This window comes from Ranitomeya imitator, chromosome 3 (assembly GCF_032444005.1).
Source record: "Ranitomeya imitator isolate aRanImi1 chromosome 3, aRanImi1.pri, whole genome shotgun sequence".
Lineage (NCBI taxonomy): Eukaryota > Metazoa > Chordata > Amphibia > Anura > Dendrobatidae > Ranitomeya > Ranitomeya imitator.
Genome location: NC_091284.1, coordinates 571,933,782 through 571,955,651, shown reverse-complemented (window position 1 = coordinate 571,955,651; position 21,870 = coordinate 571,933,782). Strand labels below are relative to the sequence as shown.

At 46.3% G+C, this 21,870-nt stretch overlaps 1 protein-coding gene and 1 long non-coding RNA gene across 8 annotated transcripts in view; one reads left to right on the top strand and one right to left on the bottom strand.

The window, feature by feature from the left end:
* The window catches only part of POGLUT2 (protein O-glucosyltransferase 2), a 279,270-nt gene that overhangs the window by 29,215 nt on the left and 228,185 nt on the right, over window positions 1-21,870 (top strand). For all 7 annotated transcript variants that reach the window (XM_069757956.1, XM_069757957.1, XM_069757955.1 and 4 more), the window contains exons 2-4: window positions 4,010-4,215; window positions 14,205-14,410; window positions 16,095-16,172. In XM_069757956.1, the coding sequence (XP_069614057.1) occupies window positions 4,010-4,215; window positions 14,205-14,410; window positions 16,095-16,172 (490 nt within the window). The remainder of the gene's footprint in view (window positions 1-4,009; window positions 4,216-14,204; window positions 14,411-16,094; window positions 16,173-21,870) is intronic.
* LOC138670540 (uncharacterized) overlaps window positions 14,768-21,870 on the bottom strand; it is a 119,579-nt gene continuing 112,476 nt past the window's right edge. The window contains exon 3 of the long non-coding RNA XR_011319347.1: window positions 14,768-14,916. This is a non-coding gene — a long non-coding RNA (uncharacterized lncRNA). The remainder of the gene's footprint in view (window positions 14,917-21,870) is intronic.

Sequence of the window (21,870 nt, the reverse complement as noted above, 5' to 3'; positions counted from 1 at the left end):
TTTTTTCATTTAAGACAAATTAAATGAAGATAATAATACCAAATAATTTGTGTTTGCAATCATTTTCAGGAAGAAAATGAGTATTATCTGACAGAATTGCAGGGGTGTCAATACTTTTGCCCATGACTGTACCTCCTCTATGATATACAGCTGTATATGTCACCTATATACCTCCTCTATATTATACAGCTTTAAATGTAATCTATATACCTCCTCTATGTCATACAGCTGTATATGTCACCTACATACCTCCTCTATGTTATACAGCTGTATATGTCACCTATATACTTCCTCGGTGCTATACAGCTGTATGTGTCACCTATATACCTACTCTGTGTTATACAGCTGTATATATCACCCATATACCTCCTCTATGTTATACAGCTTTATATGTCACCTATATACCTCCTCTGTGTTATGCAGCCATATATGAGACCTATATACCTCCTCTATGTTATGCCGCTGTGTATGTCATCTATATACCTCCTCTATATTATGCAGCTGTATATGTCACCTATATACCTCCTCTATGTTATACAGCTGTATATGTTGCCTATTTACCTCCTCTGTGTTATACAGTTTTATATGTAATCTATATACCTCCTCTATGTTATACAGCTGTATGTCCCCTTTATACCTCCTCTACGTTATACAGCTGTATCACTTATCAAAGTTTGGGGGCTGCCGGATGTGCGCAATGGGGTGGCGCAAAAGGGGGGTGAAAAAAGAAAAGTGGATAACCGCAGGAACGAGCACTGATGAGTGAACTGCATCACTAATCCAAGCTTGGTGGCTGCTGGATGTGTGCACGGGGGTGGCGCAAAGGAGGGCGAAAAAGAAAAGTGGACAACAGCGAGCGCGAGTGCTGATCGGTGAACTGTGTCACCAATCAACACTCGGCGGCTGCTGGATGTGCGCACGGAGGTGGCGCAAAGGGACATGAAAAAGAAAAGTGAATAACGGGTCTCTTAAGGTACCTTCACACATAACGATATTGTTAACGATATCGTTGCTATTTGTGACGTAGCAACGATATCGTTAATGAAATCGTTATGTGTGACAGCGACCAACGATCAGGCCCCTGCTGGGAGATCGTTGGTCGCTGAAGAAAGTCCAGAACTTTATTTCGTCGCTGGATCTCCCGTGGACATCGCTGGATCGGCGTGTGTGACACCGATCCAGCGATGTCTTCACTGGTAACCAGGGTAAACATCGGGTAACTAAGCGCAGGGCCGCGCTTAGTAACCCGATGTTTACCCTGGTTACCATGCTAAAAGTTAAAAAAAACAAACAGTACATACTTACCTACCGCTGTCTGTCCTCCAGCGCTGCGCTCTGCACTCCTCCTGTACTGGCTGTGAGCCGGAAAGCAGAGCGGTGACGTCACCGCTCTGCTTTCCGGCTCCCAGACAGTACAGGAGGAGAGCAGAGAAGCAGAGCGCAGCGCTGGAGGACAGACAGCGGTAGGTAAGTATGTAGTGTTTGTTTTTTTTTACTTTTAGCATGGTAACCAGGGTAAACATCGGGTTACTAAGCGCGGCCCTGCGCTTAGTTACCCGATGTTTACCCTGGTTACCGGCATCGTTGGTCGCTGGAGAGCTGTCTGTGTGACAGCTCTCCAGCGACCAAACAGCGACGCTGCAGCGATTCGGATCGTTGTCGGTATCGCTGCAGCGTCGCTAAATGTGAAGGGGCCTTTAGACATGCTACACACAGACCGCTCTCTTAGCCCTAATTAACAAGGTCAGCTCTTTTAGCCCTACTACATGGGATAGCTCTTAGCCTCACCAACCAGGGACAGCTGTCTTGCAACCCTACCAACCAGGGACAGCACCTGGCCATTCCATGCATTGCAGTTCGTGCTTGTACCGTGTTGCATGGATGTCTGCATGAGCCCTTACACTTACAATCTCCCCACAGTGTTCGGCTAAAGGTACCTTCACACTGAGCAACTTTACAACGAGAACGACAACGATCCGTGATGTTGCAGCGTCCTGGATAGCGATCTCATTGTGTTTGACACGCAGCAGCGATCTGGATCCCGCTGTGACATCGCTGGTCGTTGCTGAAAGTCCAGAACTTTATTTGGTCGTCAGGTCGGCGTGTATCGTCATGTTTGACAGCAAAAGCAACGATGCCAGCAGTGTTTCTTCATGGAGCGAACAACCAGCGAGAACGATAAGTACGTCACTGGATCGTTCTGGAGTTGCTGTGTTTGACGTCTCCTAGGGACCTAAACAGCGACGCTGCAGCGATCGGCATCGTTGTCGATATCGCTGCAGCGTCTCTAAATGTGACGGTACCTTTAGTGTGGCCACTGGACAGGTCATTAACGCTATTAACCTGCAGATTAACCCTATATCTGCAGGTTACTATTGTTTTTCTGGTGACAGGTTCCCTTTAAAAGGGTCTTCTCATGAGCAAAGTACAGTTTAATCAATAGATCTTGGAATAAGAATAAGTTCCACAATTAGATGTGTTACAAATGGTTCCACTGTTGAGATAATCTTATAAATGTGCCCCTGCTGTGTACTGAGTAATGCTGTGTCTTGCTGTGTCTGACCGTGAAGGAACATGGTCTGATCATATCACAGCTCCTGGGCAGGGTAGGAAGCAGAAGAGTATGTACATGTTACAGTAGAGCTCGCAGCTGATTTTTTTCTGTGAGGTAACAAATTGTTTTTAAACAGGCAGGGAAATGTTTTACCTCATAAAAAGCAGCAGCTGCGAACCTATGATTTCCTGTCTGTAGACTCTTTTCTTCCCTTCCCTGGCCAGGAGATGTGGAATGATCAGGCAATGTCCCTGCACGGTCACATGAAGAAAGATAATGGCCTGCATTCTGTCCTAATTCAAGGTACTGGTGTAATGGGCCGGATGACCCTGAGTCCATAAAGTAGAAATTAACCGCACACTCTGAGGATTGTCAAGTGATGCAAGAAAAAATCGTTTATTGGTGAGAACAAAAAAACAGTAGAAAGTGTCAGAGCGCAGAAAAAATTCCAAGCGACTATATAAATGAGTGACATTTCGACCTATTCCAGGTCTTATTCAATACGTCGTCAATGCTGTTGTTGGATGTACACTGTATAGGGAAGCCTCCCTGGTTGTGGTGATGTGTATAATGGGCTGTATAGTCCTCAGAGAGAAAGCGATATGCTTTAACCCCTTTCTGACCTCGGACGGGATAGTACATCCGAGGTCAGAACCCCCGCTTTGATGCGGGCTCCGGCGGTGAGCCCGCATCAAAGCCGGGACATGTCAGCTGTTTTGAACTGTTTTGTTCCGCCGCAGATTGTGAAAAAATGATGCGACGGATCCGTTTTTTCGACGGATCCGACTAGCATATCCAGATAATTGGATTAAAAAAAATTTGGAGCATGCTCAGTTAAAAAAATGGAATCCGGCATTTTCCGGATCTGGCACCTTCCGGCTCCCATTCTATCAAACAGCAGGAAGCTCCGGATCCGGCGCTTCCGGCTTTTTCGCCGGAGACAAAAAACGTTGCTATGGACGTTTTTTCCAGAAACCGAAAACCGCAGATTTGCCGGATCCGGCGAAAACTGGACAAAACGCAAGGTCATCCGGCGCAATACGGCACTAATACAAGTTTATGGGGAAAAAACGGATCCGGCGGCAACATTTGCCAGATCCAGCTAATTTTCAAAAAAACGGATTGAGCCTGACGGCGAAAACCTGATGTGTCAAAGAGACCTTAGTTTTGTAGTAATATAATAGTGAATAAATATAGAACACTGCAAACCTGAGGCGGATATGTCATTGGTGCAACCTATGCAGACTCACAGGGGACCAAGAGGTAAAGGGGCCTGCTGCCACCTCCAAAGCAGCAAGCAGCTTCTGTCATAGACAGAACTAATGGACTGATAAGGGCCCATATGCTGTTCTTGCACAGGGCCCTTTTCTGCCCGTGCCCACCACTGCTGCAGCAATGAAGATGTAGGTTTAGTATGCTTCATGTTTACTAATGGTGTTATCTTTTTCTCTTTAGTTTCACATCTACTCCTCAAAATGACCACTATCAAGTCCACATCACTGCATTGGGGGAGCAGTATACCAGAGTGGGGGTGCAGTTACTTGACAGAAAAGATGGCTCCTTCCTAGTAAGATACAAACTGTATGCCAGCTACAGCGCTCTTCAGATTGAAGTTCAAGTGAATGGCAGACATGTGGCAAAATCTCCTTATTTCCTTAAAGGTATTTTTGGTTCAGAATAATAATATGATTGAGTCTGTTGAACGGCTTTAACCCCTTCGCCCTCCCAGGCTATTTTGACCTTCATTACCAAGCCAAATTTTACAATTCTGACTAGTGTCAATTTATGTTGTAATAACTTTGGAACGCTTCATCAGATCCCACTGATCATGAGATTATTTTTTTCGTGACATATTATACTTCATGGTACGGGTAGTAAAGTTTGTTCAATATGACTTGTGAAAAAGATCAGAAATTTGTCAAAAATTTTTACATTTTCAAACTTTTAATTTTTATGCCTTTAAACCAGAAAATTATGTCACACAAAATAGTTAATAAATAACATTTCCCACATATCTACTTTACATCAGCACAGTTTTTTAAGCATCATTTTCTTTTCTTTAGGACGTTAGAAGGGTTAAAAGCTGACCAGGGATTTCTCATTTGCAAAACCATTTTTTTAGGGACCACATCACATCTGAAGTGACTTTATGGGGCCTATATGACAGAAAATACTCAAAATTGACACCATCCTAAAAGCTGCACCTCTCAAGGTGCTCAAAACCACATTTAACAAGTTTATTAACCCTTCAGGTGGTTGACATAAACTGAAGCAAGAAAAAGAAGGAAAAAAAGAACATTTAACTTTTTTTCACAAAAATGTTACTTTAGACCCATTTTTTTTATTTTCACAAGGTTAACAGGAGAAAATAGACCCCAAAATTTGTTGAGTAATTTCTCCTGAGCACGTCAATACCCCATTTGTGGGGGAAAACTACTGTTTGGGCGCATGGCAGAGTTTGGAAGGGAAGGAGTATCGTTTGACTTGTTGAAAGCAAAATTGTCTACAATCGAGAGCAAACGCCATATAGTGTTTGGAGACCCCTGGTGTTCCTAGTTAGTGGAAACTCCGCACAAGTGACCCCATTTTGGAAACTATACTCAAGGACCTATCTAGATGTGTGGTGAGCACCTTGAATCCCTGGGTACTTCACAGAAGTTTATAACGTAGAGTCGTGATAAAAAAAATCCAATTTTTCCCATATAAATGTTCTTTTAGCCCCAAGTTTTGCATTTTCACAAAGATGATAGGAGAAATTGCATCATACATGTTACGTGTTACGGAACTCCTCAGCACCCAGAATATGTTGTGCAGTTATATGTATGTATAACAGGTTCCATGTGAGATGCATCAGCCCACAGGCTGCGCCCCTGGGCAGAGGGGACAAGATATCACCCTTCTGACCGCCCCCACCTTTGTAATTCCCACAGTAAATATCGGCAGGCTCCGGCCCCCTGCGGCTATTGTAATGTATGTCTGGCCTGACGCTTTTCAATTGGCTCGCCCTCTGTATCTGTGTGATATATTCTGTGTCCTGTGAATAAAGTGTTGTCAGACTGGAAATACGTGGAGAAGCAGTGAGATTTTATATGCGCCCATGTAATCAAGGGATTCCAGCCAGCATCCTTCATTCAGACTCCAGCCAAAGCAGAGTGGACCTCTTGAAACACCGGGTGGTACTGAAAAAGGTACCCCAGCACGGTAGACCCCCGTTACACTGGTGGCAGACAGCGGAATGTGATACCCCTTCTACAGGAGGAAAGGAATGAATGGAAAACAACTACCAGAAGTTAAAGAGGACTACATTAAAAGATCTGGTGGAAGCCCGAGGGTTAATCACCAGCAACAAAACAAAAGCGGATTTGATAGCAGCCATCATGGAACACGATAGTGCAGCGCCCCCCAATGTAAACGTGGAGGAGACTGAATTCCAGAGGGAGGTAAAGAACAGACTGGCGTTCTATGGCCCAAACCCTGCAGTAGAGATCATACGAGAGGTGATGGCTGATGTGCGTACTGATTTGAAGGAAAAGATGGCCGAGCGGACCAGGATAGAGCTAGCCAAGATGGAGATGGCAGAGAGGAGAGTCAGCGAGCAGGGGGAGCTCTGGCCTCCGATCAGGTACCTTCAACAGTAAGCCACAAAAAGATCCAGTATAATGCCTTCCGACAGTTGGGGGAGGCAGAGGAAGACATTGATGGCTTTCTGCAGGACTTTGAGCGGCAGTGTGCCCTTCATCGAGTGAAGCCGGAGGAATGGGTTCAGATTCTGGCCAGCAAGCTGACAGGCCGGGCAGTGGACGCCTACCGCACGGTACCTGATGAGGACTGTATGGACTATGAGCGGATCAAAGAAGTGATCTTGGCCCGGTATGCGCTGACACCAGAGGCATACCGCCAAAAGTTCCGCGGACTTATACAACGCGTAACCGATACCCACGCTGAATGGGCCTGTAAATTATGGCGGTCACTGCTACAGTGGGTACAAGAGAGCCAAGCAACCACTAAGGAGGACGTCCTCCAGCTCTTCTTGTTAGAACGATTTTTTAATGGACTAACCCACGAGACACAGGAATGGCTTCGGGACAGGCTGCCAACGACTCTGGAGGAAGCCGCTCGCCTGGCCGATGAACATCATGATGCCAGGAGGCCTCAGTTGTCCGGATCAAAGATGGTCACTAGGGGTCCGCCCATGGACCTGGAGGGCCCCAAACCACCGAAGATTGTAGGGGGACCAGCTAGAAACCCGGCCTACCACAGTCCCCCTGGGGCGCGATGCCACACCTGCCGTCAGCTGGGCCACCTGCAAATACAATGTCCCAACCGGACTCAGCATACCCAGTGGCCAAAGGCGGGAACAGCTACCTTCAACCGGGCCGCTGTACACTGCTACCAAGGCGAAGCTGACCCGGCATTGGGGGCTACGACTAACCAAGGGATGGAAGAGATGGAGGAAGTGCTGCATGAAGTAGCTCGGGCAGATAATCGACAACAGCATTGACAGGTCGTGTGGGATAATGGGAAACGTATGCAGGGACTAAGATATTCCGGGGCAACTTTGACCATTGCGAAGCCTCATCTCGTCCGAGACCAAGAGAAGACGGACCGGACAGTGGCAGTCCGTGTAGCAGGGGGAGCCATACATCGACTGCCCACTGCCAGGATTCACCTGAACTGGGGAGGCGGGATGGCCTTGTTGAGGTCGGCTAGATGGAGGATTTGCCTGCAGACGTCTTGCTGGGAAATGACTTGGGGCCCGTGTTGTCTGCCTTCTCGGTTGCCCCTCTGGCTGAGACATATCCTGTGACCACCCGGAGACAAGCTCGAGCTGCGGAGGCGGAATCACACTCAGAGGAGGCCCAGGTAAGATATCCCAACCCTACTCGTATTCCCATAGCCAGACACATTTCTTGGGCCACCCCAGATGGATTTAAGAGGGAGTTACTTGAGGATCCTTAATTGGAGGGATATCGTGGGAAGGCACAGGAGGGAGAGGGGTACTGGAAGGGGAACAGTTTGTATGAAAGCAGGGACTCCTCTACTGGATCACAGAGCAGCACCACACAGGGACGAGCCCCACTATAAAACGACAGCTGGTAGTTCCCAAGAAGTATAGGCAGGAGTTACTGCGAATCTCTCATGACATACCCTTGGCCGGGCACTTCGGCGTCAGTCGCACCAGGCATCGTCTGACACAAAACTTCTTTTGGCCGGGGGTAAACTATGATGTTCGTCAGTACTGCCAGACCTGTGACAGTTGCCAACGCATTGACAAGAGGGGAGATCGATACAAGGCCAAATTACACCCCCTCCCCATTGTGGAGGAATCATTTAGCCGGGTAGCGGTCGATCTGATAGGGCCGTTAGCCAAACCCAGTCCGTCAGGGAAAAGGTATATATTGACAGTGGTAGATTATGCCACACGGTACCCAGAGGCGGTTGCGTTACCTAACGTACTGGCAGAGACGGTGGCGGCTGCCCTGCTCCAGGTTTTCTCACGGGTTGGATTTCCCCAGGAGATTAACTCGGACCAGGGTATCCAGTTTACAGCAGAGGTGACCAACCAACTGTGGAAGCTGTGCGCCGTAAAGTCCATTAGAAGCGCCCCGTACCACCCGCAAACCAATGGGTTGTGTGAACGCTTTAACGGGACGTTAAAACAACTCATTGGGACTTTTACCAGGACCTACAGGGACTGGGAGAAATTCTTGCCTCACCTCCTGTTTGCCTATCTGGAGGTGCCTCAAGAATCCATGGGGTTCTCCCCGTTCGAACTGGTATACGGGAGACGGGTAAGGGGACCCCTAGACTTAGTGCTAGAACACTGAGAAGGGGAGGGCATCATAGAAGGGGTATCTATTGTACCCTATGTGCTGGAATTCTGGGACCGCCTACAGGAGCTGACCCAGGCTGTATGTGGGAACATGCGGGTGGCCCAGCGGCGCCAGCGCGTATGGTACGATCGGAGGGCCAGAGAGCGCACCTTGGAAATAGGACAGAAGGTCCTGGTGTTAGAGGCCACTAGGCAGAACAAGTTCTAAGCTGCATGGCAGGGGCCCTACCAGGTAGTTGGGAAAATAGCCGACACCACCTATAATGTCGCCGATTGTGACGACCCCAGGGTTATCTGCATGTTCCACGTGAATATGCTGAAGCCCTACCAGGAGCGCCCTGAAGAGGTAGTGGCCATCTGTGTCCCTGAAACAGAGGATTTAGCCGGACTTCCCTTCCCTGATGTCTTTGGGGAAAGGACTCAGTCTAAAACATGGGACACTTGGGTGAAGACCTAGGTCCCCGGGAGTTATTGAGGCAGCGACAGAGGATGTTTTCGGGGAGACCAGGGTACACTAGCCTGGCACAACACAAGGTTGAGACCGAGGATCAGACAACCCCCCCTTCCGCGTCCCTGAGTCTGTATGAGAAGGGATGCGACAAGAGATACAAGAGATGTTGCGTTTAGGGGTCATTGAAGAGTCAGATAGTCCCTGGGCATCCCCCGTAGTGTTAGTGCCCAAGAAGGATGGGACTACACGGTTTTGTGTAGAAGGTGTGTAAGCTCAATGAGAAAACAGTGACGGATGCGTATCCCATGCCGCGTGTGGATGAGTTGTTAGACCGGCTGGCAGAGGCAAAGTATTTGACCACCATCGATCTATGCAAAGGCTACTGGCAGATTACCCTTAGTCCTGACGCTATTCCCAAATCGGCATTTGTCACCCCGTTCGGCTTATTCCAGTTTCGAGTTATGCCATTCGGGATGAAGACTGCCCCGGCGACCTTCCAGTGGCTGGCTGACCGGCTTCTGGATGGTCTCCAGGACTATGCTTGTGCCTACCTGGACGACATCGCCATCTACAGCCTGACATGGGAAGAGCATCCAAATCACCTAGAGACAGTATTGGACAGGATCCAAAAGGCCGGAATCACCCTGAACCCAAACAAGTGTCACGTGGGCAAAGCAGAGGTTCAGTATTTAGGGCATTGGGTGGGAAGTGGGAAACAGCGACCAGAACCAGCCAAAATTGAGGCCATAGCCAAATGGCCCACTCCACGCACTAAAACCCAGGTGATGGCGTTTCTAGAGACAGCGGGGTATTACAGGAAATTTGTTTCCAATTACAGCAGCATAGCCAAGCCCCTCACTGATCTGACCCGTAAGAACCAACCCCGCCAGGTAACCTGGACCCTAGAGTGTGAAGAAGCCTTCCGCCAGCTAAAGGACGCCCTCACCAATACCCCTGTATTGGCCACACCCGATCCAACTAAACGTTTCCTTGTTCACACAGACGCTTCTATGTTTGGATTGGGAGCAGTACTGAGCCAAGTCGGGCCGGACGGCCAAGAACACCCGGTAGCTTACCTGAGTCGGAAACTACTGCCCCGTGAAGTAAGCTATGTGGCCATCGAGAAGGAGTGCCTGGCAGTAGTATGGGCACTCAAAAAGTTGCAACCATATTTGTATGGATGACAGTTTTCCCTCCTAACGGACCATAATCCCCTAGTCTGGCTTAATCGAGTCTCCGGAGACAACGCCAGATTACTGCGGTGGAGTTTAGCCCTACAACCTCTGGACTTCACCATCCACTACAGACCCGGCAAACAAAATGGTAACGCCGATGGACTAAGTCGACAAACGGAACTTGTACCAACCCCATAATCTTCGGTCATTCCCAAACCGATCCGTTAAGGATCAGACTGTGTATGCCGATCGCGTCGCTGAAAAGGGGAGCCATGTTACGTGTTACGGAACTCCTCAGCACCCAGAATATGTTGTGCAGTTATATGTATCTATAATAGGTTCCATGTGAGTTGCATCAGCCCACAGGCTGCACTCCTGGGCAGAGGGGACATGATATCCCCCTTCTGACCGCCCCCACCTTTGTAATTCCTACAGTAAATATCGGCAGGCTCCGGCCCCCTGCGGCTATTGTAATGTATGTCTGGCCTGACGCTTTTCAATTGGCCCGCCCTCTGTATCTGTGTGATATATTCTGTGTCCTGTGAATAAAGTGTTGTCAGACTAGAAATACGTGGAGAAGCTGTGAGATTTTATATGCGCCCATGTAATCAAGGGATTCCAGCCAGCGTCCTTCATTCAGACTCCAGCCAAAGCAGAGTGGACCTCTTGAAATACGGGGTGGTACTGAAAAAGGTACCCCAGCACGGTAGACCCCGTTACAATACACTTTTCTGGGAAATTTCTCCTGAGTACGCTGATGCCTAATATGTAGAGGAAAACTACTGTTTTGGTGCAGGGCAGGGCTTGGAAGGGAAGTAGCTTTGTTTGACTTTTTGAACGTTGAATAATGCATTTGGAGAGTCTTTGATAATAATAATCTTTATTTTTTTAATATAGAGCTAAGATATTCTGCAGCGCTTTACAGTTTGCACACATCATCACTGTCCCCGTTGGGGCTCACAATCTAAATTCCCTATCAGTACGTCTTTGGAATGTGGGAGGAAACCGGAGTACCTGGAGGAAACCCACGCAAACACGGAGAGAACATACAAACTCTTTGCAGATGTTGTCCTTGGTGGGGTTTGAACCCAGGACTCCAGTGCTGCAAGGCTGCTGTGCTAACCACTGCGCCACCGTGCTGCCCTTTGATGTGCCTAAACAGTGTAAACCCACAATAAGTGACCCCATTTTGGAAACTAGACCCCACAAGGAAAGTATCTAGATGTGTGGTGAGCACTTCGAACCCCCGTGTGCTTCACAGAAGTTTATAACGTTGAGCTGTGAAAATAAAAAATATACCGGTATATATTATTTTCCCACAAAATTTTATTTTAGCCCCAGTTTTTTTATTTTTTAAAGGGTAACAGTAGAAAGTGCATTATACAATTTGTTATGCAATTTCTCCTGAGTATGCTGATACTACATACAGCTCTGGCAAAAATTAAGAGACCACTGCAAAATGTTCAGTTTGTCTGATTTTTCTCTTTGTCTGTTAATAACATTTAGCTGTGAAAATTAAAAAATCACATTTTATACAAAAATGTTCTTTAGCCCAAATGTGTCCTAAGTACACCGATACCCCATATATGGTTGAAAACTACTTTTGAGGCAAAGGCTTGTGCTCCTCTCTCCTACATGCTCACTGCAATATATTCGGCTTCCGATGTTGTCTCTGTCCAGGAGCTGCAGCACTCTGTCGTAGCTGCACGGCTCCTCATGCCTTCTTCCTGCCTCAGACTGCTCCAGTCTGCTGTCTGGCACTAACTAAGTAACTTTCCCTCCTAACTACCATATATATGGGGAGTCACCTAGTAAATAGGATCAAAAGCTCCCGCTGATGGCCTGGAGTGTGAACATGTTGCATGCTTGTGTTTACCTGGTGACAGTTATCCTTCCTTGCCTCCAAGCGTAACATCACTCTCCCCGTGAGGAAAGCAATGTTAAGGTACCTTCACACATAACGATATTGTTAACGATATCGTTGCTATTTGTGACGTAGCAACGATATCGTTAATGAAATCGTTCTGTGTGACAGCGACCAACGATCAGGCCCCTGCTGGGAGATCGTTGGTCGCTGAACAAAGTCCAGAACTTTATTTCGTCGCTGGACTCCCTGGAGACATCGCTGGATCGGCGTGTGTGACACCGATCCAGCGATGTCTTCACTGGTAACCAGGGTAAACATCGGGTAACTAAGCGCAGGGCCGCGCTTAGTAACCCGATGTTTACCCTGGTTACCATGCTCTGCTTTCTGGCTCACAGACAGTACAGGAGGAGTGCAGAGCGCAGCGCTGGAGGACAGACAGCGGTAGGTAAGTATCTAGTGTTTGTTTTTTTTTACTTTTAGCATGGTATCCAGGGTAAACATCGCGTTACTAAGCGCGGCCCTGCGCTTAGTTACCCGATGTTTACCCTGGTTACCGGCATCGTTGGTCGCTGGAGAGCTGTCTGTGTGACAGCTCTCCAGCGACCAAACAGCGACGCTGCAGCGATCCGGATCGTTGTCGGTATCGCTGCAGCGTCGCTTAATGTGAAGGGGCCTCTACTGTGACGACCAGGACCCTGGGGCACCACACGTCCCTATCACTTATTAGAAGCTTTCTGTCAATATACAGTGTACACAGAAAGCTGCCAATCATTGGTGTGGGTGGGATTATATAGGGCTCAGCATTCAGAGAACTACTAGATCTGCAGCAGAGAAAACAGTGATTGTTTTAAAATGACAGCATGCAGACCGGTAAGTGCTACATCGCTGGAATCAGGATCTCAGTTCCTAAATCATGATGCTCTCAGATTACATAGCAAAACTTGCTGACAGATTCCTTCTAAGGGCTTTGAAGAATTAAAATTACAGTATCACAAGAGAGTGGTCTGCAAAAGAAATCCAGTCATTTCTCAGATAGGTGGATGTTAAGAAATGTCATAGAACCAGAATTCTCCTTAATTACTCACCCTCTTCCATTCAGCCGATTACACCTTGAGAGAAGGGCATCTGCCCCTTTCCTGTATTTAATGTTTATGTACCATCCACCTCTCGTGTCTCCCCTTTTCCCCATAGTTTGTAAGCTTGCGAGCAGGGCCCTCATTCCTCCTGGTATCTGTTTTGAACTGTATTTCTGTTATGCTGTAATGTCTATTGTCTGTACAAGTCCCCTCTATAATTTGTAAAGCGCTGCGGAATATGTTGGCGCTATATAAATAAAAATTATTATTATTATTATATTTATGTAGTTCTGAGAGTTTCTGACGATTCATAGAAATATAAAGTTTTATGTTGCCATACGGACTACTGTTTTTTGCCTAAAAAGTGATAATGATAGGTTTGCAGCAGGGATGCCAAGATTTGAACTAAAATGATATAGTATTGATGGTGTATTTCAGAAAGAGCCTTCAATTTAAAACAACTTTCAGTCTGTATTAAAAGCATCTACTTATTCATTGTTATTTGCGCAAACTAGCCTATACAGAGGTCAAATCAAAGGATCATTTATACAACTTAAGGGTATAATATATTATCGTGCTTGAGCGGCATCAATGAGTAAAACATATAAAATGCCTTTATATTCTCTATTTAACCGCGATAACAGTGCTTTTTGGTGTAGGATGTAGCCGCTATATTGTGTGTAGGTCTGATGGAAGCAGGTATGAGAAAGAACAGACAACAGTGACCTCTGTAGGCCAAAGGAGAATACTACACAACTAAAATGTCTGCTCAAATGTCTTACCTACATGGATGCAAAATACTGAATCATTATCGCTATAAAGAGTATAATACAACTTTGTTGTATGTGTTTTCTCACTTCATAAGTAAAAATTAATATACGAATTTAAAAGTATTTTGTTTAATATTTTTTTTAAATTCGAAAGTTTAGAAAAGTGATACCGCTTTATTAGTGCAGTTTAACCTATAATAATTGAAATTAGATCATTAGATTTAAAACGGTTTTCAAAGACTTTGAACCGTCATCAATATTTGATCCGTTTGATCCGTCCACCAAAATGCATGGGATCAATTTTCAGTATCAGGCATTGCCACAAGTGTATGTGTGGCGCTGTGCCAGTGTAGGCAATGAATATGCAATGTATACTACTGCTTATTCTCCTTAATGACTAGGCTAAGTAGTCAATCATTTAAATATTGAAAATTACATAACTGACTTTTTATTGCACTTTATATTTCACTTTTCTTAGGTCCAATTTACAGTGAAGAATGTCACTGCCCTGAGCTGGACAGTGACATGTGGCTAAGACATATGTCATGTAAAGACGCCATTCCACAAATTCAACGTGATCTCAAACATTTTCCAACGGTTGATCCTGACAAGATTGCTGTAGAAATCCCGGAAAGATTTGGGGACCGCCAGAGCTTGTGCCATTACACCATCAAGGATAATAAGGTATGTTCTGTGACCAAGGATATCATGCATTTCAGATACGAAATGTGCGCAAATGTGTCACCGTCACTTATACGATGGATGACATCGTTACTAAGAGTCAGCCTAAAGCCGAATGTTTTATGTGAAAGGTGCTCGTACTGTTTATTGAGCATAACACTCTGATGTAGCCTGGCCCAATAACGTAAAATATGACTTTTTAATGTATTGATTCAGATCGCACGGTGTTCTTCCTTCTTAAGAAATATGGACACCTTTTGGGAAAAATTATTATTTTTTTTACTTAAAGAGATTTTCCACTTTCAGAAAACCCCTGTTCCCAGTTGCAGTTGTTTTTTCTTTTCTTACCCTCACCTGGTCCGTGAATGAGTCGGTATCACTGTACTCTTTGGGTATTCTTGTCTGCAGTTCTGACATCACATCGACTTCACTGAAGCCAGCAAATGAGGTTCGCTGTTCTGCCCAGGTAGTCGTCACAATCACATGCTCAGTTCACTTTCTGAAGGAACCTCGAAAGCAGAGAAAGAGACCGTATATACCCTAGTTAAAGCCGACCCAAGTATAAGCCGAGACCCCTAATTTTGCCACAAAAAAACTGGAAAAATGTATTGACTCGAGTGTAAGCCTGGGGTGGGAAATGCAGCAGCTACTGGTAAATTTATAAAATAAAAATAGATACCAATAAAAGTAAAATGAATTGAGACATTAGTAGGCTAAATGTTTTTGAATATCCATATTGAATCAGGAGCCCCATATAATGCTCCATACAGTTCATGATGGGCCCCATAAGATGCTCCATACAAAATACGCCCCATATAATGCTGCACAAAGGTTAATGATGGCCCCATAAGATGCTCCATAGAATAATATGCCCCATATGCTGCGATTAAAAAAAAAATGGCATACTCACCTCTCGTCATTGGGGGCAAGATGCAGGTGTTGCCGCTGGTTCAGATTCCCCAGCTCTTGTGATATTCACCTGTCCCCGTTCTATCACCGTGCGCCGCTGTGTCTTCCGGCTCTCTGCAGTGACTGTTAAAGCAGAGGGTGCACACTAAACACGTCATCGCGCCCTCTGACCTGAGCGTCACAGCCAGAGGATGCGGGAGACACAGCCCGGCGGTGGAAAGGGGACAGGTGAATATCGCATGGCTCACCCTCCCCCTTCAGACTCACCCTTCTGGTGCGGTCTTTGCACTTCCATGCTTCTCCGTCGTCCCGGGCTGCCAGCTCTCCAGTGCTGAGCGGTCACATGGTACCACTCATTAAAGTAATGAATATGCGCTCCACGCCTATGGGAGTGGAGTCGCGTCCATATTCATTACTTTAATGAACGGTACCACGTGACCCCTGAACACAGGAAGAGCTGCAGGCACCAGAGACCATCTGAGAAGCAGGGACGTGCGGAGACCATGCCGGGAGGGGGTAAGTATGATGTGACAGCTGCCACTCCTGCCGTTCCCTCTCCCCCACCAACCTCCTGGGACAATGACTTGAGTATAAGCCGAGAGAGGCACTTTCAGCCTAGAAAAATGGGCTGAAAATCTCGGCTTATGCTCGAGTATATACGGTAATTAGAAAAATACCTGAATTCATTATTTGACACTTGAAATTTATTTACCCCAACCCACTATAAAATGAGAGACTTACAAGTGTCCTGACTTGATCTTTCAATTTCATTTCTTAGATTTATATAAAAACCTACGGGGAACATGTTGGCTTTAGAATTTTCATGGATTCACTTCTTCTGTCCTTAACAAGTAAAGTAAGTATCTAGGAATATAATATTTTTTTTCAATTCATTATATGGACTAGACAATAATATAGATTAATCAGCTTTTACGTGATTTATGTATAGGATTATCCTATAGGTAAATCAGTAGCACATCTGTGGTGGTCCGAATCCTGCTACCCTTGCCCATCATGCAGAAGCTTTTCGAGGTAATCTGAAATACTAGGCCTAGCCACTGCCAAATGGACAGCGCTATGCCTGGTAAACAATGAAGGGCACGTGGCGCTTGGTAGTGGTCCACTGGCCTTTTAGTAAGCTAATTGGAAGGATAGAACCAGGAGTGAGATCAGTACTGATTTGATAATAACGGATATCCTAACTATAAACCATCTATATTTATATTAATAATAATAAAAAAAAATAATAATCTATATTAAGTCTCACGACAGCCTCTTTAAAGAGTAGCTAAACTTTCAACATTTTATTTATTTGAAATTGTCTGCAGTGCAGTAGGGTCCTGCGACTCTGGATTTCTCAAAAGACCCTTGAACATTGCACAGCTCAGCAGACAGGAGCGCACAGCACCTACCTGAGCTCGCACCCAGATTACAGATTCAATCTAAAACATAGACCTATGCTTCTATTATTACTAGTACCCCATTCTAGTGACTCAGTAAAGTTTATGGACACCTTTGCCAGGTGGTTTACTTATTATTGCCAAAAAACATTTTTACAATAGGTTGTATTAAACATTTTGCTGTACAAAATGAAATAACACAGTAATTTTTTTAAAGGAAACCTGTCAGCACATTTTTACATATGGAAGTAGTGTTATAGCTGTGCAGGCACTTGTCACCCAATAAAATGATGCCTTTTCCATAGAGATCCGATGTGCTAGGCATGAGAAATCTAACTTAGAAGCCCTATGCAGATCAGGCTGCAAGTGCACTGGGTACGTGTCAGTGCATTTGATCTGCTTTTATTCAGCAAAAGCTGCATGAAAATACAAATTTTGCATGTGAATGGATTCCTATAGACTGCTAGCATCAGGTTACTGTCATGCTATGACCGTAGGAAAGTTGGAGAGGAGGAGGGACCCTTTACTGTCCCTTAATCTAGGGAGGCCCTATTCTATCTCCCCTGAAGGTGGCGATGGCCTGGTCATGTGCCTCTCTGTGCTTCTATGAAATCCTACGCAACTCCCACCCACCCCCCAGGGAGGAAAGGGGCAGGGGAAAAGGGTAACACAGGCCGGACAGACAGAGAGAAACCAAGGAAAAATCAAACAACAGACACACAGGATAAAATACAAAGGGAAAATGGGTACACAGTAAGGCTGCCGTCACACTAGCAGTATTTGGTCAGTATTTTACATCAGTATTTGTAAGCCAAAACCAGGAGAGGAATAATCAGAGGAAAAGTATAATAGAAACATATGCACCACTTCTGCATTTATCACCCCCTCCTGGTTTTGGCTTACAAATACTGATGTAAAATACTGACCAAATACTGCTAGTGTGACGGCAGCCTAAAGAGGCAGAAAAGCAACACAAAAGAATGCCAAAAAGGGGAAGGAAGAGTTCACAACAAATCGCATACAACAATCTCAAGATGACAAGAGCGACTCTCCAGAACACTTTGGCCAATGAAGCCAGGAACAGAATGAAGATTCTATTGCTCACATGGAGGGAAGCCAGACACAGGTTTATATAATGGAAGGGGGTGGTTCCAATAAGCAGCACAGCCAAAAGACCACTAGGAACTCTAAACCCTTTCCATGCCACATGAAACCTGTTAACTCATGAATAGTCATGTACATGTAAAGAGGACCTGTGCTCAGCTAAACGCCTTGATATTCTAATCTCAGATGTACTACAGGTCTCAGCAAAATGCGGCATATTCATGACAGTTACAGTCTGTGTCTTGCCTTTTCCTATATGGGGCACTTTAAATTGTTTCTTTAGATTATTACCTTGTACAAATATTTTTTTTCTGAATGTAAAAATCATGTGTATATTAAAGTAGCAATTATTGTTCAAAAAAAGAAAATAATCTATGCAGAAAAATATGGTAGTGGCCTTTAGGAATATGACATTAGTAATTATGTGCTATCTTCGCTACCCACTGATGGGTTGTAATTTCATGATTTGGCTGCTGATGGAGATTAGATAAAATCTATGTGGTATGCTGAGGGCAGATAAAGAGACACACTGCATGTAGATAAAGGCTAGGTGCCATTATTCAACATGTAAGCAACATTAGGAAGAAAATATGTAAAAAGAAAATGTAGGCTACTTCTTTCCACATTCAGTTTTGAGGCCTCTACATTTTTCATATTCTTTGCTCTGCTTGCTGCTGCTTCTTACAACCTAAGGCTCAAGAAGTCTCTATCGTTTTATGGGACATGTTTACGGAACTATGTCAAGTGCACTATGGGCAGAAACCACCTGAAAAAGGTGTTGCGTGCAAATTTCTTAATGGTATGTGGACACCATTTCTTAATGGTATGTGGCATCATTTAGATGCTGGCACAGCTGCTGAATTTTCCCAGGCGATGCCGCTTCAGGATAGCTCTGGTGGTCGTTTGCTTCAGCGTCGATCATGCGGTGGCTCCGCTGCCAGTGTCTTTCACTCTATACTTTCAATTTAGAGTTTTAACTGGCTCAAATATGGATTGGCTAAAAGAAGTTCCCGCCTCTGCACAGGGGGAATCTTGGGCCATCTCCGCTTCGGTCTCCTATTCTTCTCCTGCCGCAGTGGAGCCTGCTCAGCGGAGACGTCAGTCTCAGCGTCTTGCTCAGTCCCACTCTGTACAAAGAGATACTGCTGCTTTTCCTGCTTCTGCCATTGAAGCCAGTGCTGGGCAGCGGCGAGCAGACGCTTCTAGGACTAAGTTCTGCTTTTCTCGTTCTGAGCATGCCCAAAGTAAGATCTCTCAGTGGAGATCAAGGATCACATGGTCAGATACTGCAGCTAAGTCCATCGGTCCTTTCAGGAAGGTCCTGTAGGTGCTCACGCTCTGTGGCAGTCTCTCATAGATCCTTCTAGGAAGGTCCTGTACTTGCTGCAACTATTTAAGGCTCGCATGGCCGCATGGCCATGCGCTAGAATTGTTCTATGTTATGTGCTTTGCGCCAGTGTGGTCACGTAAGAGTGTATTCAGGGACCTGGCTGAAATAAGCCCCTAGAATGCTGGCACCTCCGGCGAGGAGTTGTGTGCATGTGTGACCACTGACTGCTCTCTGTTTGGGCAGTTAGCCTGTGCCTCTGTGAAGTCTAACAGGGCACAGTGCTTTGCTTTCACGGCTACTCTGTGAATTAACTGAGTTAGTCCATACCGCCATATAGTGCCGCCGTTTGCTAGCAGCAGGTTCTCCTGCACGGTGGACCCCGGGCTTCAAACGTACCAATAACAATAAAAACATCTATATTTACTAGGTGCCTTGCGCTAGCCCTAAAAGAATACTAGCGCCAGGGTCTGGCTAGTAAATGGCGGACATTCAGCAATCCTTGCGGTATATCCAGCAGCTGGAGGGTAGGTTGGTGGCTCTCGAGAGCTCAACCTCAGCTGTGGATGTTACCGCAGTTGCTGTACAGGCTGCAGCAACCTTGTCCACTGCCACCCCTGTTCCGACATTATCTCGCCTCCCGCTGCCAGAAAATTTTTCTGGAGATAGTAAATCTTGTAGGGGATTCGTGAGTCAGTGCTCTATTCACTTCGAGCTCCTGGCTGCACGTTTTCCCACAGAGCGGGCTAAGGTGAGATTTATTGTGTCTCTCTTGTCGGACAGGGCGTTGGAATTGGCTACGCCGCTGTGGGAGCGTGGCGATCATGTGGTGCAGACTGCTCTGCTGTTCCTGAGCACTCTGAAACAGGTCTTTTTAGGACCTCAATTCACCCATGATACGGCGCTCCAACTGCTGGCATTAACTCAGGGTGAGTCCTTGGTCAGCCATTTTGCCGTCCACTTCCGCACTTTAGCTTCTGAGCTGGAGTGGTCGGATAAAGACCTTATCCCCATATTTTGGAGGGGGCTGGCTGATCACGTGAAGGACGCTCTGGCCACTAGGGAGATTCCTGCCACACTGGAGGAGTTAATAACTGTCTCTACTCGTATTGACCTCCGTTTTAACGAGCGGAGGTTAGAGCGAGCCCAGTTTAGGCTCCTACCTTCGTCAAACCTCTGGAATCTCCGGTCCTGGTTCCTGAGTCAAATGAGGCCATGGAAGTGTCACGAGCGGGATCTAAGTCCCGGACCGCTCGTGCACTCAAGGTCTGTCATGTTTGCCAGCAGTCAGGACATCTTGCCACCAGATGTCCCCAGCGGTCGAGGAAACGTAAGCTTCTAGTGGTAGTAGGTTGAGGTACACTAGACACGGCGACATTTGCCTCCAAATTGTCCTTTAAGGGGACAATTATTATAGGCTCATCCTCCCACTCGGGAGAGCTCTGCGTGGATTCTGGGGCGGAGGGCAATTTTATGTCTTCTGCCTTCGCCCAACGTCACGCAATACCCCTGGTTATGCTAGCTCAACCAGTAACGGTACGAGTGGTGAATGGGTCGACACTGCCCTCACAGATAACACACCAGACCATCCCTTTTACTCTGTCCATGTCGCCATCCCATCAGGAGATTATATCTCTGCTCGTCATTCCTGAGAGAATTGATGAGGTCCTGTTGGGGATACCTTGGCTACGGTACCACTCTCCTCATATCGAGTGGTCCTCAGGCAGAATTCTGGGATGAGGTGAATCTTGTGGGGGTAGGTGTCAGAGGGAGTGCGTTCAGGTTGCTACTACAGAGGTACCCGCAGATCTATCCTCTCTCCCCAAGCAATATTGGTCTTATGCAGACGTGTTCTCCAAAAAGGCGGCGGAGACCCTTCCGCCCCATCGCCCCTATGACTGCCCTATTGATCTTTTGCCTGGTGCTGAGCCTCCCCGGTGGTCGAGTCTATCAGTTATCTCTCCCGGAGACGGAGGCAATGTCTCAGTTCATTCATGAGAATCTGGCAAGAGGGTTCATCAGGAAGTCAGTGTCACCTGCTGGGGCTGGGTTCTTCTTTGTGCAGAAGGAGAATGGGGAACTGCGTCCATGCATAGACTGCAGGGGTCTTAACACCATCACCGTTAAGAATAAGTATCCTTTGCCCTTGATATCTGAGCTCTTCGATAGGCTTCGGGGAGCAAGGGTATTTACTAAATTAGATCTGCGGGGTGCTTACAACCTGATTCGCATCCGTGAGGGGGACGAATGGAAGACGGCTTTTAACACCAGGGATGGGCACTATGAATATCTGGCGATGCCCTTCGGGCTCTGTAATGCCCCAGCCATTTAAGACTTTGTGAACGACATCTTCCGGGATATGCTCTCCACCTTGGTCGTAGTCTATCTGGATGATATTCTCATCTACTCTCCAGATATTTACTCCCACCGGAGAGATGTTTGCAAAGTCTTCGACCTCCTATGGGCAAACTCCCTCAAGCCAAGTTGGAGAAGTGTATGTTCGAGCAGGAGTCCTTACCTTTCCTAGGCTATATCATCTCCGCCCAGGGATTGGCTATGGATCCTGCCAAACTACAGGCTGTGATGGACTTGCAGGAACCCCATTCTCTTAAAGCAGTGCAGCGCTTTATGGGGTTCATTAATTATTATCGCCAGTTCATTCTGCACTTCTCAACTTTGGTAGCTCCCTTGGTTGCCCTCACCAAGAAGGGGGCAAATCCCAA